The sequence below is a fragment of the Diceros bicornis genome, chromosome 8 (genome assembly GCF_020826845.1).
Source record: "Diceros bicornis minor isolate mBicDic1 chromosome 8, mDicBic1.mat.cur, whole genome shotgun sequence".
Taxonomy (NCBI): Eukaryota; Metazoa; Chordata; class Mammalia; order Perissodactyla; family Rhinocerotidae; genus Diceros; species Diceros bicornis.
In genome coordinates this window covers 85,224,959-85,242,590 of record NC_080747.1, presented here as the reverse complement: position 1 = coordinate 85,242,590, position 17,632 = coordinate 85,224,959, and the positions used below count along the sequence as shown (strand labels likewise).

The 17,632-nt window shown below is 36.0% G+C and overlaps 1 protein-coding gene across 2 annotated transcripts in view; it reads left to right on the top strand.

Annotated features, from left to right (window-relative positions):
- The window catches only part of UBE2D3 (ubiquitin conjugating enzyme E2 D3), a 29,367-nt gene extending 12,226 nt beyond the window's left edge, over positions 1–17,141 (top strand). For both annotated transcript variants that reach the window (XM_058547594.1, XM_058547595.1), the window contains 6 exons: positions 1,561–1,624; positions 1,712–1,743; positions 9,079–9,156; positions 10,533–10,638; positions 13,279–13,372; positions 15,659–17,141. In XM_058547594.1, the coding sequence (XP_058403577.1) occupies positions 1,561–1,624; positions 1,712–1,743; positions 9,079–9,156; positions 10,533–10,638; positions 13,279–13,372; positions 15,659–15,704 (420 nt within the window). In that variant the 3' untranslated portion in view covers positions 15,705–17,141. The remainder of the gene's footprint in view (positions 1–1,560; positions 1,625–1,711; positions 1,744–9,078; positions 9,157–10,532; positions 10,639–13,278; positions 13,373–15,658) is intronic.
- The last annotated feature ends 491 nt before the right edge of the window (positions 17,142–17,632 follow it).

The window sequence follows — 17,632 nt, the reverse complement described above, 5'->3', positions numbered from 1 at the left end:
GTTTGGGAACATGGGAAAATTCTTTGTTCATATCAGTTAGACTGTGCTTGATTCGTACCTACAATAGAATAGATATACCTTGAGATGGCGTTAAAGTAGGTTGCCATTAGTTATAATAAATAAGTGGCTGATCATGGAATGCATGTAATTGCTGCATGAGATTTGATCTGGCCTGCAAAAAAGTCCTTTGCTCAGTAATGAATAGTCGATTAATTCAAGTTAAAACCATACGTAGTTTCTTTTAACTAGTTATTTAACTCTTTAGAGTTCCTGTAATTCCTACTGGTCAGAATCAAAAGTGTTTGGAATGAATTTTCTCCCATTCTTAAATATGTTGAACATATTAGAGTATATTTACATAGGCAAGCATAAAGGTCTGGTCTGATCTTGGAACATTCTAAGATTGTGAATCCTGGGATCTCTGGCTGTCTTGGTAACCTTAAAAGCAGTTACGGTATGAGTTTCAAAAGCAAATTGGCAGTGTATGTGAGGACAATTTTTTTTTTCCAGTTATAGTGATGTAATTGACATAACGTATTAGTTTTAGATATACAACATAACAATTACTATATGTATATTGTGAAATGATTACCACAAGGACAGTTCTTCTGCGTTGATTTTTTTGTTTGTTTGTTTTTAATGGAGTGAATCTAGACTGATCATTCCTGAACAACTGGCCATTTTCTGAAGTGCATTTTGACCGTAGGATAAAGGCAAATATTTGTTCTAGTTATTTACCTGCAGTGTTGTGTATTCCCTGCGTTTTTCTCAGAATCCTATTGTTATCTTACGAGTCTGTAGATCCCTATAGGGATTTATATGTAGGTATAGCTATATCATCTTAAGAATAAAAACCTATTAAAGAAACAGCTTTATTTTCTTACTAGATTATCCGTATTCATTATGCATAAATGGAATTGTAGAAACTGTATATTTTGCTAAGAGCAAACTTACTTTCTACCTGGAGAGGTAGGTTCTTCTAGAGTTGCAATTTTACTCAACATTGAGTAAAAGACAAGGTTAAATTGAGGGAATAAGGAGTTCAAGCCAAAAAGGATACCTACCTAGCCTCGTGAGAGATTTTTCAAGTGGAAAAATGAGTTCAGTGTGTAGTGTGGTTCAGAAAGAATAGAGGGTTTAAGACAATAGAAACAAGGGCCTCTAAGATGGTCTGAAAGTTCCTCAAATAATATAAATGTTGAAAACTGCTTTGTTCTTAAGCTATGAAAGTATCTGATTACAACTTTCTTGGTTTGTGAAAGGATAGCTTTTACTCATGTAATAAAATTTTCGTATCGATGTGTATATATATTTTTGTGAACCCTAGCCAAGATGACTGTCTCAGTATGTGTTCTATGGGACTAACTATGTCTGCCGTGTCCCAGGAACTAGACTACAGTTAATACATTTTCTCTCTTAATAGAGTGTGTTGTTAATGTGAATTGTGACTGTGTGTCCCTTTAAGAATGGGGTGAAAATAACTGGAAGCAGTTGACTCACCTTGTTTGCTTATGTTTTCTATTATGGTTACATGACCCATCATCTTCTGTCTTGGTGTAGGAACTTAGTGATTTGGCCCGTGACCCTCCAGCACAATGTTCTGCAGGTCCAGTTGGAGATGATAGTAAGTAACTTTCAAGTAGATTTTTCTGGCTAATTTCAAAGAAACTTGTACATTTTTAGATAATAACAAGAGTTTTTCTTTTTCTAGTGTTTCATTGGCAAGCCACAATTATGGGACCTGTAAGTATTAAAAATTAAACGTTTTTGCTTCTAATTGAAAATCTAGCATTGATCTAGTTGTAGATTTTTAACTTAAGTCTTTAGGTTTATTACATTGTAATTCTGTTTTGAATATGCCATAGTTGTACTGCTTTTGAAAGAGTAGTTTAATGAGTGAGTCATTTGTTACGTATACTGTGTGTCCGTGTTCTAGTATAGCATTTCTGTGACCTACCAAGTATCTCTTCACCTCAATCTAGTTTTCCTTCATAGTAGTGTAAAGCGTTGCCACAGCTTCCTGTTATTTATAGGTCCAGTTAATTTACTGGCTCTATCATGGTGTTACACAAAGATGTTACTCTCTCGCCTGTAGCTGCCAAAAATCTAGTTCTAATTGTATTATTTTGATATTTGATTCTGTATGGAACTTGAGTTTTATACAAAATTTGAATATTTTTAGGTAGAAAGTTGTATTTTAAATACAGCAGAATTACTTTCTATCCTGAGTAGATAAACTGTATATGCTGGATAATTGAATATTCAGAATTATGGAAACCATCTAAGAATTTCACAGAATTAGAGCACAGTAAAACATCCTGGAGTAAGACTGTCTTGCACAATACTTAACATTTTTTTTGACCTGGAAGATACTTGAGGATTTCTGAAGTTCCAAGTTGTATATATGTCTTAATGAATTTTCTGCTTTCTTCCCCTTTTTTGGTGGTTTAATCTCAACATAAATGGCAATAATGTAGATGAGATGAGTCAATAAGATGATGTTAATAATTCTAAAAAAAGAAATGCCCTTGGAAAAGTTAGCCAGAAAAATTCAGTAATTCTGATTTTGATAACTTTAAATTTTTTTTCTATCTCAACCAGTGTGAGCCTCTGCTTGTGCCAGCCATTAAGGATACAAATTAAAACAAGTGCTCGAGGGGCTGGCCCAGGGCGTAGGAGTTCAGTTGGGTGCGCTCCACTTCGGTGGCCTGGGTTCAGATCCTGGGTGTGGACCTACACCATTCGTCAGCCATGCTGTGGCAGCAACCCACATACAGAGTGGAGGAAGATTGGCACAGATGTCAGCTCAGGGCTAATCTTCCTCAGCAAAAATTTTGAAAAGTGCTTGATAAAAGGGGAAATAAATGATATGTGAATCCAGTGCTTAGTAGGAGAAATTTATGGGAAATCCTAGCAGGGATGATTGAGTTAGAGTAATTGCGAAATGCTATAACCTAAAAGTAGGGAGATTGTGAATCAAATTAAGTCAAACTTAGGGGAAGAGGTTGGGATGTTTATTTCAATAATTTGAAGTATATCTGGATTATCCTAATAAAAACTACAAAATCATGATTGTTTCCAATTATCTCAAGAACTATTTTTACTGTTTAAATATTTATTTTGCTTTAAAACTGCTTCCTTTTGTCTAATTTGATAACAGAATTGTGATTTGTAATATACGTAGTTAACTAACTGGTGGCTTACCCAGTTTGGTCCACAAAGTGTTTTACCACATAGAAACCCTCTGACTAGGCCCTCATTCCACAAGCTGTAATGGCTTGGGATGAAGTAGCAGCTGCCTCCCTTATTTAGGTCGGGTTTTCCTTTGCCACAGTTCCTGCCAGTTCCACTTCATTTTGCCTACCTAGATTCTGTAGGCACTTGTGTGTGCAAGTTCTAGAATTTTCATATTATAGATTACAAATTTTCAAATCAAAGAATTCAATAAAATCCCTTACTATATCTGTACCAAATAAAGCTCATCTTTGACCCAGAGGGTGCTTTAAGATAGTCTCATTATAAAAATTAGTTGTCAGTACTAGTAAAGCACAAACGAGTTTGTAATCAAGGCTTCTAGTTGGGTGGTGTGCATAATAAACTAACTCTTTAAAAACCAGTGTGATGTTTTTCTGCTTGACTTTTGAGACTTTACTTTTTTATTGAACTGTTCTTTCCAAAAGGTAAGGAATATACCTATGGTAAATCAAAGTGAAACATAAATATAAGTACTTCGTGCTTGTAATTTTCCAGAGAATAGAAGATTGCTTATCCTGACAAATCTTTAGCTGTTAACTTAATTTGCTTTTATTTTCAGAAAACATTTATTTTATAGATATTTCAGATTATGGCTATTTCTTGCAGAACTTTTTTCAGCAACCTCTGAATGCATATTAATCAGTAGCAATTTTCCACTTTTGAAAACAAATATTTGATTTTCAGAGCTATTTAAATATTCTCTGATTAACAAAAGTAAAACATATTTATACCACAACTGCAGTTTTGCTTTGGTAGCATTATTCCTTGAAATGTACTTGTTTTCTAAGAAGGTTAGTTCTCACTGTTGGCTAGTCTCAGGAAGGAGTCAAAGGTTATAAAAACTCACCCAAAATACAGATTTTATTGTACTCTTTATAAGTTAGCACCTAAGTTTAGGTGCCAGCCTGTAAATAGTTAACAATTATCCTTAATGTGGAGTCATCAGTGAAGTAACTCATGTTATTGTTTTGGCTTTTGATTGCATCTTTGTGACAAAACATCACAGTTTGATTAAATAAATATTACTCTATTTTCTTAGTATGCCTACCCTATGTGGCATGCAGATGTGACCCAAAACAATAGGGCCAATGGCAGCATAACAATCCATAAATTGCAGATTTGGTGGAAGAACAAGTGGTAACAAAGTTACTTTTGCTTTGGAGTCTTAGGTCAATTAAAGTGATGGCAGTACCACAGAACTACAGATTCCTGACTTTCTAAGGAATGGAACATCTAATTTTAAGTTTCAATACAGAGTAACTATTGAATTTTAGTGGATTATAGTCAGGAAATGCTCTTGATCATTAAAGTTATGAGGCAGAAATGCTTAGTTCGAATAACCGTATGTGCTGGCTTATTCTTTCTGAAGGTAAGATACTTTGGAAGCACAATTACTGATTTAAAACAACCTTTGAAAGAATTGACAGAGCCTTAGTAGTTACGTGGTTTTTAAACTTTGGTGGGTTTTTTAATACTATATTAAGGGCAATTCCCATTAAGAATTAATGCAGTGAGGAAAAATTAACTTCCTTACCTATTGTTTCTGATATTTACATGCTTGATTTTTCTTTAATTGGAAATGGAGCTGGCAGAAAGCAACATTTTGAAATTATTTGGAGAACCACGCTAAGTTCCACCTAATTATGAGATAGCCATAGAAGTAAGTACTGTGTCTGTGAATCATGTAAGCAGAATCAGCTACAGAAACCATCTGAAGTAAAATAATTGGTCCTTAGATATTGTTTTATTGGTCCTTGAGGGTTATTTTATCAGCTTATGTTAAGAATGTTGTGTCATGGGCCGGCCACATAGCCTAGTGGTTAGGTTCAGCACACTTGGCTTCAACGGCCCAGGTTCACGGGTTCAGATCCCAGGCATGGACCTACATGACTCATTAGCCACACTGTGGCGGCAACCCATATATAAAATAGAGAAGGACTGAGGGGCCGGCCCAGTCGCGTAGCGGTTAAGCGCGCGCGTTCCCCTTTGGCGGCCTGGGGTTTGCAGGTTCAGATCCCAGGCGTGCACCGATGCACTGCTTGTCAAGCCTTGCTGTGACGGCATCCCATATAGAATAGAGGAAGATGGGCACGGATGTTAGCCCAGGGCCGATCTTCTTCAGCAAAAAGAGGAGGATTGGCGTTGGATATTAGCTCAGGGCTAGTCTTCCTCACACACACCAAAAAGAGAAAGATTGGCACAGGTGTTAGCTCAGGGGTAATCTTCCTCAGCAAAAAAAAAAACTGTCATTTCCTGCAGAGGCCAATGAATGATACATGAAAACTCTTCCCTTTGATATTTTACTCTTTAAGGAGCTTTGTCGTCTAGTAGAAAAGGGAAATACAAGTGAATAAGTTTGTAAGTATGTTGAGTAATATTAAGTGTGTAAAGAAAGATAGAAAGTAAGGGCAGCCAGCAGATTGGACTAAAGGAAAAGCTGTATTATTTATCTTTTTAAAGACATTTAAGCTTAAGATGGACCCTACAGGATAGGTAGGGCCCTGTAGATAAAGAAGATGAGGACACAGATAAGAATATTCCAAGTAGGGGAGAGAAATAACAGGAGGAAAAGGAGACGTAAAATATGCTTCTTATTTTATGTGCAGTAAAGAGCATATTCTGGAGAAGAGGTGGAAGATGAAACTAGATTGGTGGGAACCATATCATAAAACACTTTGTGTGCTTAGGAGTTGGAACTTTATCTTGAAAGCTGTGCTAGATTTCAAGCAGGGGAGTAACTTTTACCTTAAAAAGACCACTTCAGCATTAGGGTGAAGGGTAAATTGGAGGAAAAAGTCCGAGTGAAGGTAGCAATACCAGTAGTAAGCCATTGCCATAATGTAGATAAGGACTAGTAAGATCTTGAACTAAGGTAGTAGTGGCAGTGGGCATAAAGGAGAGGAGGCTAGTTCAAGAGATTTTAAGGATCTTTACGATTTGATAACTACTTTGAGGAGATGAGAGAGCAACAGTCAACAGTGAGATTCCCGTTTGTGGCTTTATTGTGGTTTGAGTCTTGGACACGTGAGACATCCAAGTAGAAATATTCATAGGTGTTCAAATATATATCCTGGAATGAATACACTAGAGAAAGATTCGATACAAGAGCTGACAAAATCAATCTGGGTCAGGAGGTAGAAGCAGGAGATGGATCTGTAGGAGTACAAACAAGTTATGGTTGCTGTAGGAGAGGAGTATGGGCATTGAGAAGGAAGGAGCACCTTGGACTGGTTGGGACAAAACCAGGGTAGAAGATTTCTAAAGAACAGATCCAAGATAAATTCTGGATTTCTAAGATTTGGGTCAATTTACTGATCAAAGTATTCCTTGTTTTTCTTGGTTGTATTTTCTGTTTGTTATCAGTTTATAGTAAATTCAATATAGAACCTAAGTTTTTTAGGTGTCATAGTTTGGTTATATCTAGGTCTTGTGGTTTTACCAGTTTTTCCTCTTTGATGTGGTAGAATTTTACTGTTAAATTGTAACATTGAAATATTTTCATGCCATAAGTTCTTTTTTTTGTTTTTTGGGGGTTTTTTTTTGAACAAATGAAATTTGGCTTTGCCTAAATCTCATCATTAGATTGCCTTTATTCAGAAGCAGTCAGATCTAGCACTTGATTGGATGAAACTTGGAATGAAAGCTTAAACAGAACCTTCGGAATTGGATTTTATAAAAACTTGTAATGTTTAAGATTACCCTTAAATTGTTGATTGTATGCAGTACAAACATAGATCTTCAGTATTAGTCTATTATATAAAAATGTGTGCTATTTAGATCATCTCTTCACAGTTAATGTAGCCATATTATTTAACAAAGATGTGTTAATCTAATGAATTCAAATCACATTCTGGTGCCTTTGATTTGTTTCTTGTATACTTCTCAGATGCTGCTTAGCAGTCTTAGTTTTTTTGATTAAAATTTTGTAGACAATATGAAAAGGAGGGACTTTGGAATAGGAAGGACTCAATTTAAATTGTAGTTCTTCTGTTTACTAGTTGTTTGTTTCTTTGAACTTGATTCTTCATCAGGAAATTGACCTTTCTCCTTTAAACCCCAGATATATGCTGTTCATTTTTCATAATAATCTGTAACATTTTATTGCATGTCTCTTTACCAGACTGTAAGCCCATCAAGATAAGAAATTGTTCTCTATCTCTCTTACACATACCTAGTATATAGGAGGGAGTTAATGTTAATTCAACCAAAGTTTAATTATTTTACAGAGGGCTGGGGATTAAATGAGCATATTAAAATGTCAGACCTGTAAAAATTTTTATTTCTCTGACATCCACAGTGGGTATAATGAAAGGCTCGTATTAGCACTATATACATACTCTCGCTAATGGAGAAGAATAGATGTTGGTAATAGCTCAGCTGTAATTTTCAATACTGTAAATTTTCAAACATATTTTCAGGTTGATTTTTTGCATGTCCAGAAGCAATTAAGTAATTTCATATTTTCTTTAACATTTACCTTAAACTTCTTGACTAGGTCAGTATCTTTTGTTATTGCTCTTTGATTGGTGTTGATCAGTGGTCTTCAGAACACCTAGGTTTGAATCTTGGTTCTATTATATACTGTTTGTACACTTGACTAGTTACTTCCTTTGAGTCTCGTTTATTCATCCATAAAATGGGCACAATGATATTTTTTTCCTGGTATTGGTTAAATTAAATGTAAAATCCTATCAAGTAGTTTCTCCCAAATGGTACTTCCTACTAACATTGTATATTTATTTACACAGGGAGTTGTTCATACTCAGATTATAATAAGCAAAATAGCAAAGGAGAAATTACTGCTATAGCTTGAAATTCTCTATTTTCTGTTGAAATGGAAAAACACATTCCATGTTGTTTTCCAAATCTAGTGATCCTGTGTATTGATTTGCTGTGGAGAATTCAGTATGCTTTTGAAGAAAAACTTTGATGGTTTTATGGTTTTAAATGAGAATTTTGAGGAGCCAGTTGGGGATTAAACTTTCATTAAAAACCTGTTTTGGGGCCAGCCCCGTGGCTTAGCAGTTAAGTGCTTACGCTGCCCTACTGGCGGCCCGGGTTCAGATCCCAGGCGCGCACCGACGCACCGCTTCTCCAGCCATGCTGAGGCCGTGTCCCACATACAGCAACTAGAAGGATGTGCAACTATGAAGTAGAACTATCTCCTGGGACTTTGGGGGGTAAAAGAGGAGGAGGATTGGCAATAGATGTTAGCTCAGAGCCGGTCTTCCTCAGCAGAAAGAGGAGGATTAGCATGGATGTTAGCTCAGGGCTGATCTTCCTCACAAAAAGAAAAAAAAAAAAAACCTGTTTTGTTTCTGTTCTGCTTCTCCTATTGAATGTGGTTGTATGTTACCTACAATAGCTAACATTTTGGTTTACCAGAGACCGGAATGGCCTGTTGAGATACAAAGCCATTTGTGTATGTATGGCTATCATTAGAAGAAATACTCTACACATGTAAGGTTTTATTTTCAAATTATAGTTTGATAACATAACATTGTATGTAGACTTCATTGCTAAGTATACTTTTCCTTTATGAGAATCAAGATCTAAAACACTTGTGTTTCTGGATAATTTTTTTAAATTCTTTGACTTATCTAAAAGGGGTCTAAGTAAACTAGGGTACATTGCTGTATAGTAAATTTTGATTATTTTTTCCATTAATATGAACTGAGTTGTAGAATAATTTAGATTCTCTTGCAGTATAAATAGTAGGTAATTTTGGTTCATGTTAGAGAAATGCTTAGAAAATAGAAATGTTACATGGGTTATTTAGCAATAATATTTTAAATATCAGTTAAGCATATTTTTCTTTCACAGAATGACAGCCCATACCAAGGCGGTGTCTTCTTTTTGACAATTCATTTTCCTACAGACTACCCCTTCAAACCACCTAAGGCAAGTATTTCTCCCCCAAAATCCATTAGTATAGATTTTATGCTTTATTTCAGAGGAATAGAACATTTTTAGAAATTAAGGTTCTGCTAACTTGTATATATATATATAGTGTATATATAGTGAATAAGAAAATTTGAGGCTGAATATATATACATATATATATAGAATTGAGTCACTGATATAGAATGCGTACTGTTAGCCTTTAGTTAAAAGAGAGCTAGACCTGGATTTGAACTTTGTAAAATGGAGCTAAGAATTGCCTTATCCTTAATGTTGCAAGGGTCAGATAGACTATGTGGAAGCTTTTTTCCCCTCTTTATTGTGCTTATACAGATTTGGAGTATTAGCCCTAGTGTCTTGTAATATAGTACGCTTCAAATATTCAACTTCAGTGTGCATTTGCACATATAGCTGCTGCTTATATTTGTCTTGGGGGTTAGACAGACTATCATCATTTTGGGGTTTGAGTTTGCATATATAACCGAATAAATCTTTCAAAACTTTGAGTTACTTAATGCATGGGGATGACTGGTTTATAAGTATTAAAAGCATATGGTCGGGGCCAGCCCAGTTGCACAGCAGTTAAGTGTGCATGCTCCGCTTCGGTGGCTCAGGGTTCACAGGTTCGGATCCCAGGGGTGCACCGATGCATCACTTGTCAGGCCATGCTGTGGTGGCGTCCCAGATAAAGTAGAGGAAGATGGGCACTGATGTTAGCCTAGGGCCAATCTTCCTGAGCAATAAAGAGGAGGATTGGCATTGGATGTTAGCTCAGGGCTGATCTTCCTCACCAAGAAAGAAAAAGCATATGGTCTTTGACTTTTCAGAGCAGTTAACATAAATTCAACATATATGAATAACTATAGAAAATAATATACACAGAACATTGCCACTTCACTATAACCATCTTCAGAATCATGTTATAGGTGCAATATGACAGTTACTATAGATGGAAACACTTTGTGATATTCAAGTTTGTATTTTATGTACAGCAGACTCAAGTACATTCAGAAGTTCCTTATTTTTTAGTGAGTGTTAAATACCCTTCAAATTACTCTTTGATTACTCATGACATGGTAGGGCCACAGTTGACCTTCAGAAGATCCCACCATATCATTGATGATAAAATTTTTGCCCCAAAGTTATGTTTTCCATTTTAATTAAAAGGAGAGAGCTCCTGAGGGATCTTGATCAGAATATAACCAGTTTCTATAGTTTTTGGTCCTTTATGTATATAGGTTAGGTTTTAGCTGTTTGATTTTTAAAAACTGTGATAATATTTTAAACCTTGCTAAAAGTCTTCTGCTTAAGTTTAGGATGCTTGTCTTTATTTGGGAAAAATACCTAAAGGTTTTTTATTTTTTTATTTATTTTAGGTTGCATTTACAACAAGAATTTATCATCCAAATATTAACAGTAATGGCAGCATTTGTCTCGATATTCTAAGATCACAGTGGTCTCCTGCTTTAACTATTTCTAAAGGTAAAGTACTTCTAGAGAAATAGTTTTGAACTGCTTTGATTTACTAATAGTTAAAGGAGTTTCATTTTGGGTCCTACTTACATCTGAGTCTTTATTATGCCAACTTTTTGCTAAGAGGTGGGGAAAAAATAAGAAGTTATATCATTTTTGGTCTTTTTTTAAATCAGTATTGATTAAAGAGATTTTGTGGGAAGAAGTTAAAATTCAAATTAAGGTGTTGGGGCATTATTTGCAAATAATAATGGCAGAGTGTATTTTAATAGATTTCTGTGGTATTTTTCAATTCCAAGCCTCTTGCACATCATGCTTGCTTACTTGTTGCCTTTTATCTAAAATGGGTACCTAAAGTTAATAGAGGTTTTAAATCTTTTAAGTTTCCATTGTAGAAAAATTTTGATTTTGCTTTCCTGTGTTTTACTACTTTTTTGACAAGAAGCCTTGTAAAAAGAAAAAACCTTTAGTTAGGTGTTGTCTGAACGTGGTAGGTTGTTCCTACCTCATAATAGTCTAAAATTACATACAGTCTTGGAAATGTCTCTAGATCAATGCTGCTCTTTACTTTTGGTAGGGATCCATTATGTGACATCTCTAATAGGTTGTCCACTCTCTGCATGAATATCCCAAATGGAGACGGAGCGTCTCTCCATCTCTTCCTCCTTTTTGAATGACTCTGGTGGCTTTTATGTCACTCTTACCCTACAGATAAAATCACTTACCTCAAAATGACTTAATGAGAAGGAAGTCAGCCTTCACTAATTTTCAGTTTTTGGTATTGACCTAGCATTCCTTAGGTACACAAAATTAGGTTTTTAATTTTGCTAATTATGAGTGTGTCAGATATTAGAGGATAGCAGCTAACTCTACCATTCTCATTTTCTGGCTGAATACTTGGTGCAGCATTCCCCAAATTGTTTCTTGGAATAGTTAATAGTATTTTATTTTTAAAAATCGTAGGATTTTTATGGGTATGGTAAATGCTTAGTGAAACAGGTTTTTTTTTTTTAAAGGCAGGACATCATAAAGCCTTTCATATGCTTGTACAGTGATTTCCTAAAGGAGCAGTGTAGAATTTCCCAAACTTTTATTAGACTAGAAAAACAATTTGGGTGAATGCTGCTGTAATTCTTTTAAGTGTGACGTGATTTTAGACCAATTGTTCACCCTCTTGGATACGTTTCAGTTTTGTTTCAAATCAGGCTCTCTTAACACCAGATACTTGGTATTGAGAATATCTTAATACCAGATACCAAACTTTTTTACCATTGCTGGGAATGAGCTATAATACTGAACACTATGTTTCTGTAAATTCAGGTTGAGTTTTATATCTTCCAAACCCCTTGCACTTGGGTTTAAAATTGTTTGCTATGATAATGTATTACATTATTGTTGTTTTTTATGGTATTGCTTTTTGTCTTCATCAGAAGATTGTCATAACCACTGCAAGCTTCTGTATCTTAAAGTTTTATAATACGTGGCACAGTGTCTGGCACATAACTGGCATTCAAAGTGACTTAGATACATGCTCTGTGATGCATGGTTGAACAGGTCAGGGTAAAAGCTGAAGTTAAGGATCCACTTAAGTAATAGAGATCTCAGCACTGTTTCATTTATCTGGTACTCTTGGGGATGTGGTCTCTACCTTATAAATTGAAGGAGACAAAACAGTCAGTGGAGCAGTTGGGACTTTTTGTGCAACTTCCCTGAAGGCAGGGCACAGAATGAATTTTTCATCACGCTTAACAGCTAAGAATAATATTGCATGGATGTTCCTCGGATATGCTTATTAAAGTTTTTTTCTCCTCTCAGAGTACCAAGAAACTTTAATTACTTAAATTCTAATGCCACTTAACTATTTTAAAAAATAGTAATAAACAATATGGCATCATTTACTATCTCAGAACTCCTGAGTTGGGCAGTATTTTAGTAGCTAGTTGGTACTAAACTTGAGCCAGCAAAGCTCTATTTTTAGCATTCCTTATTTACCAGGAGCTTGTCTCCTGTGAAGCAAAATCTCTGTGAAGCTTTATCTCATTGAGATTAAAATATAAAGTAATGAGGGGCCGGCCCGGTGGCGCAAGCGGTTAAGTGCGCGCGCTCCACTGCGGTGGCCCGGGGTTCGCTGGTTCGGATCCCGGGTGCGCACCGACGCACTGCTTGGTAAGCCATGCTGTGGCGGCGTCCCATATAAAGTGGAGGAAGATAGGCACCGATGTTGGCCCAGGGCCGTCTTCCTCAGCAAAAAAAGAGGAGGATTGGCGGATGTTAGCTCAGGGCTGATCTCCTCACAAAAAAAAAAAAAAAAAAAAAATATAAAGTAATGAAAGTCGGGACCTGCTCCATGGCTTAGTGGTTAAGTGCGCGCACTCCGCTGTTCGCGTCCCGGGTTCGGATCCCAGGCGTGCACCGACGCACCGCTTCTCTGGCCATGCTGAGGCCGCGTCCCACATAGAGCAACTAGAAGGATGTGCAGCTATGACGTACAACTGTCTACTGGGGCTTTGGGGGGAAAAATAAATAAATAAATAAAATTTAAAAAAAAATAAAGTCTTTTGAGGATTGAGGTTTACAGTATGTGTTTTAAATATACTTTTAGTTATCCAAATTCGCTATGCTCGGTAACAGACGTTTGTTTTCTTACAGTTCTTTTATCCATTTGTTCACTGCTATGTGATCCAAACCCAGATGACCCCCTAGTGCCAGAGATTGCACGGATCTATAAAACAGACAGAGATAAGTAAGTATGTTGTAATTTAAGGAAATAATATAAAAAGTGGTTTTTCTCAATGAGTTAGACTCATACTGTGCTCTAAGGTGTGGCAGTGCCAAGAAGACTTGATGCTTATTTTGGTAAGATGATAGTTGAAATGTGCAGAAAGCTAGTTACTGAAATGTGATTGTTTTTAAAAATTACTATGTTTTAGTTTATGTGATAGCAAATAGCCCCCTTTAAAATGTTTTCTTTTTGTAACACATTCAATGCTTTGTCACTTTAAGTATTAAGTTTTTGGGAAGAAAGCAAATTTTTCTTCACCCTAGTTATGTTTTTGAAAAAAATATTGGTACTGTTGTAAAAGTGTGGTCTAAATTTCTCAAATAGTTGAATTATCTTTGTGTACGATTTCATCATTATAATTTTCGTGTGTTATAATTAATGCTAAGTATACTTGTTCAATTAGGTACAATAGGTTAGCAAGAGAGTGGACAGAGAAATACGCTATGTTGTAGGGTAAGAGGATCTGCACTCTACGGTGCGCTTATTCATGGTACTGCCAGCACTTGGGTGCTGCATGCTCTAAGGCACTGTACTAACTAACAAAAGGTAACAGATGTGGCAGTTTTCTGAAAACTCTACGTTTAACTGCTTGATCTCTGTTTAGCGTGAAAGTATATCCAGTAGTCATTGCTTGAGAGTATTTTTTTGCATGGCAAAGCAGTTACATAGCACTAGTAAAAAATGGAAATTTTAGTATCTTTTTCAAACTACCATGGTGTCTAAATTTTAATTTTAAAATTGGTATATTTTAAACTTTGTACCAGTACTACATGGAATGTGATGATTTAGTTCATATTTTGTCAAGAGATGATAATATAAGGGATAAACACGTAATTAAGCCTGAGAATCTAAACTAAATGTTCATTACTGACAAGCATGCATTAGTGTCAGCCATACTTTGTGGCTCCCTGTATGCTAAATGAAACCTTTGTTTTAAAGTGCTGGCTTTTTGACAGGGTGTCCTTAACTAATGTAACCATGAATTGGTAGAAAAAACTTCTGTATGTTACAGTTTGGAAAAGTGGTTAAACCATGTTTAGTTCTTGGTTTGAAATGAAGTTAGTTAATATTTTATAAAGTTCAAACTGTGAATATAAATCTGAAAGTATATTCATTTCTTAAGGTTATCACTGTTTTTTTGTTGGTAAGTGGCCTATGACACGAGTGTAATACAGGGAGAAATCGATAGCATTTACCAATATTAGTGATCTTCCTCAGTGATAAGTAACATTGCTCATGTGTGAATTACCTGTTCATTTTTTTTGTACTCTGAGGTTCCCATTCATCAGGTCTCAAGCAGGGCTTGTTAGCTCCAGTCACCGCACTTTTTTAAAAAAAGTAACAAATGTGGTGCTTATTAATGCATACCACACACATCCATTCCTCTTGAAAATGGCTGCTCTTGTCTCACCCTTACCACTATCTCAATCTTCTGCCTATGCCTAAGTCACAGATATTTTCTTTTCTGGTTTTACCCAGGTCAGGTCAAGTAACTTATCAAAGTCTAGGATCCAGATAAAATTGTTTAGTTAATTGTTTGGTTCTGGCTTTGATGGAAATTTCTCTAGATGTACAGAATGTGTGTGCTCTTCTGATGTAAGTCAATGATGAACTGTAAAATAATTTTTTAATTGTTAAAAGTTGTTGGAATGGGGCCGGCCTGGTGGTGTAAGCGGTTAAGTGCGCGCGCTCCGCTGCGGGGGCCCGGGGTTCACCGGTTCGGATACCGGGCGCGCACCAACGCACTGCTTGGCAGGCCGTGCTGTGGCGGCGTCCCGTATAAAGTGGAGGAAGATGGGCAGGGATGTTAGCCCAGGGCCAATCTTCCTCAGCAAAAAAAGAGGAGGATTGGCAGATGTTAGCACAGGGCTGATCTCCTCACAAAAAAACAAACAAAAAAATTTGTTGGAATGGATACTAATTGTAGAGTTTCTAATAGAACATTAGCTCAGTGGTAGGGGAGAGAAAAGTCCTTTGATTTTTGTTAGCCTCCCCAATCTCTGCCGCTTTATTGTGTCTATTAAAATACTACTTTCAGTGTATTGGCACACTGTATTGGAAGCATAAGGTTCTCATTTCCCACATTGCTTTGAGTATCAATGCTATTTCTCTCTCGTTGGCTTTAACCATAGCCATTAGATGTGACTCCATGATGAGTCTGGAGATAAAATAGAAATCTTTCCTTCCCTTTTAAGTATTAAGAATTCTTTATTTTAAGTTTTTAAATAACGCCTTCTTTATTTACAGGTACAACAGAATATCTCGGGAATGGACTCAGAAGTATGCCATGTGATGCTACCTTAAAGTCAGAATAACCTGCATTATAGCTGGAATAAACTTTAAATTACTGTTCCTTTTTTGATTTTCTTATCCGGCTGCTCCCCTATCAGACCTCATCTTTTTTTAATTTTATTTTTTGTTTACCTCCCTCCATTCATTCACATGCTCATCTGAGAAGACTTAAGTTCTTCCAGCTTTGGACAATAACTGCTTTTAGAAACTGTAAAGTAGTTACAAGAGAACAGTTGCCCAAGATTCAGATTTTTTTAAAAAATGGAGCATGTGTATTATGTGGCCAGTGTCTTCACTCTAACTTGGTTATGAGACTAAAACCATTCCTCACTGCTCTAACATGCTGAAGAAATCATCTGAGGGGGAGGGAGATGGATGCTCAGTTGTCACATCAAAGGAAGCAGCATTATTCTAGCAGCATCCATTCTTGTTTAAGCCTTCCACTGTTAGAGATTTGAGGTTACATGATATACTTTATGCTCATAACTGATGTGGCTGGAGAATTGGTATTGAATTTATAGCATCAGCAGAACAGAAAATGTGATGTATTTTATGCATGTCAATAAAGGAATGACCTGTTCTTGTTCTACAGAGAATGGAAATTGGAAGTCAAACACCCTTTGTATTCCAAAATAGGGTCTCAAACATTTTGTAATTTTCATTTAAATTGTTAGGAGGCTTGGAGCTATTAGTTAATCTATCTTCCAATACACTGTTTAATATAGCACTGAATAAATGATGCAAGTTGTCAATGGATGAATGATCAACTAATAGCTCTGCTAGTAATTGATTTATTTTTCTTCAATAAAGTTGCATAAACCAATGAGTTAGCTGCCTGGATTAATCAGTATGGGAAACAATCTTTTGTAAATGCAAAGCTGTTTTTGTATGTACTGTTGGGATTTGCTTCATTGTTTGACATCAAATGATGATGTAAAGTTCAAAAGAGTGAATATTTTGCCATGTTCAGTTAAAAGTGCACAGTCTGTTACAGGTTGACACATTGATTGACCTGACTTATGCAGAATTAATATAAGCTATTTGGATAGTGTAGCTTTAGTATGCTGCACATGACACTGGCAGCCCTGGAGTTCATAGGTGGACTTGGGACCCAGGAGTTTTGAAACGTGTATATGGAGTTTAAGAAACTTATTTTCCAGGTGCAACCCTCATCTAACTAAATTTTTTCTTCACCTTGTACGCTTGACAGCTGAAAAAACCATAACACGGGAGTAATAATGGGTCAAAATTTACAAAATAAAGTACTGTTTTGGTGTGGCAGTTGTCATGAGGCTGTGTTGAAGTGACTTAACTGTGTGGGATATTGAGTATCCATTGAAATAGATTTGTTCAGCCATTGACATGAATGAGCATTTAAATGCAGCAGATCTCATTCCAGGTGACTTCACATGAATGAATAAAAGTCAATGCTATTGGATTATTTTTGTTTGACAAGTGCTATCTGTGCCACTCATTTAACTTCTGTAGCAACAAGGGCATTATCATTCTTTACCCTTTCTAATTCTGACCATATATAGTTTTACCTGGTTATTTTGGTTTGTCCATTGCTTTCTCATAATCCTGTGTTCCATTTCTAGCACATCTGTGACTTTTCTCCCCTTCAGTTTTGCACTGCCTACACTTATGTGCAATCTTATTCCTTGTCTGCACACAGATGTGGAAAGCTAGATATAAAATAAATGTTAAAGCTTGATTTTTATAAACACTTTAATATGTAGTTTGGACATGATTTATTGACTTAAGGTTCTTCTCTAAATTGGAAGTGATATGCATGCCTTCCAGAGATGTTCTGGCTTTAATTGTGTAATAAGCATTTCATTGAGAAATACCAGTCCAGCTATACAATTTTCCAGTGAGTGAATTTCTTTTTTTAAAGAAAAAATGCTTTAAAAATGACTCCTTAAGGGT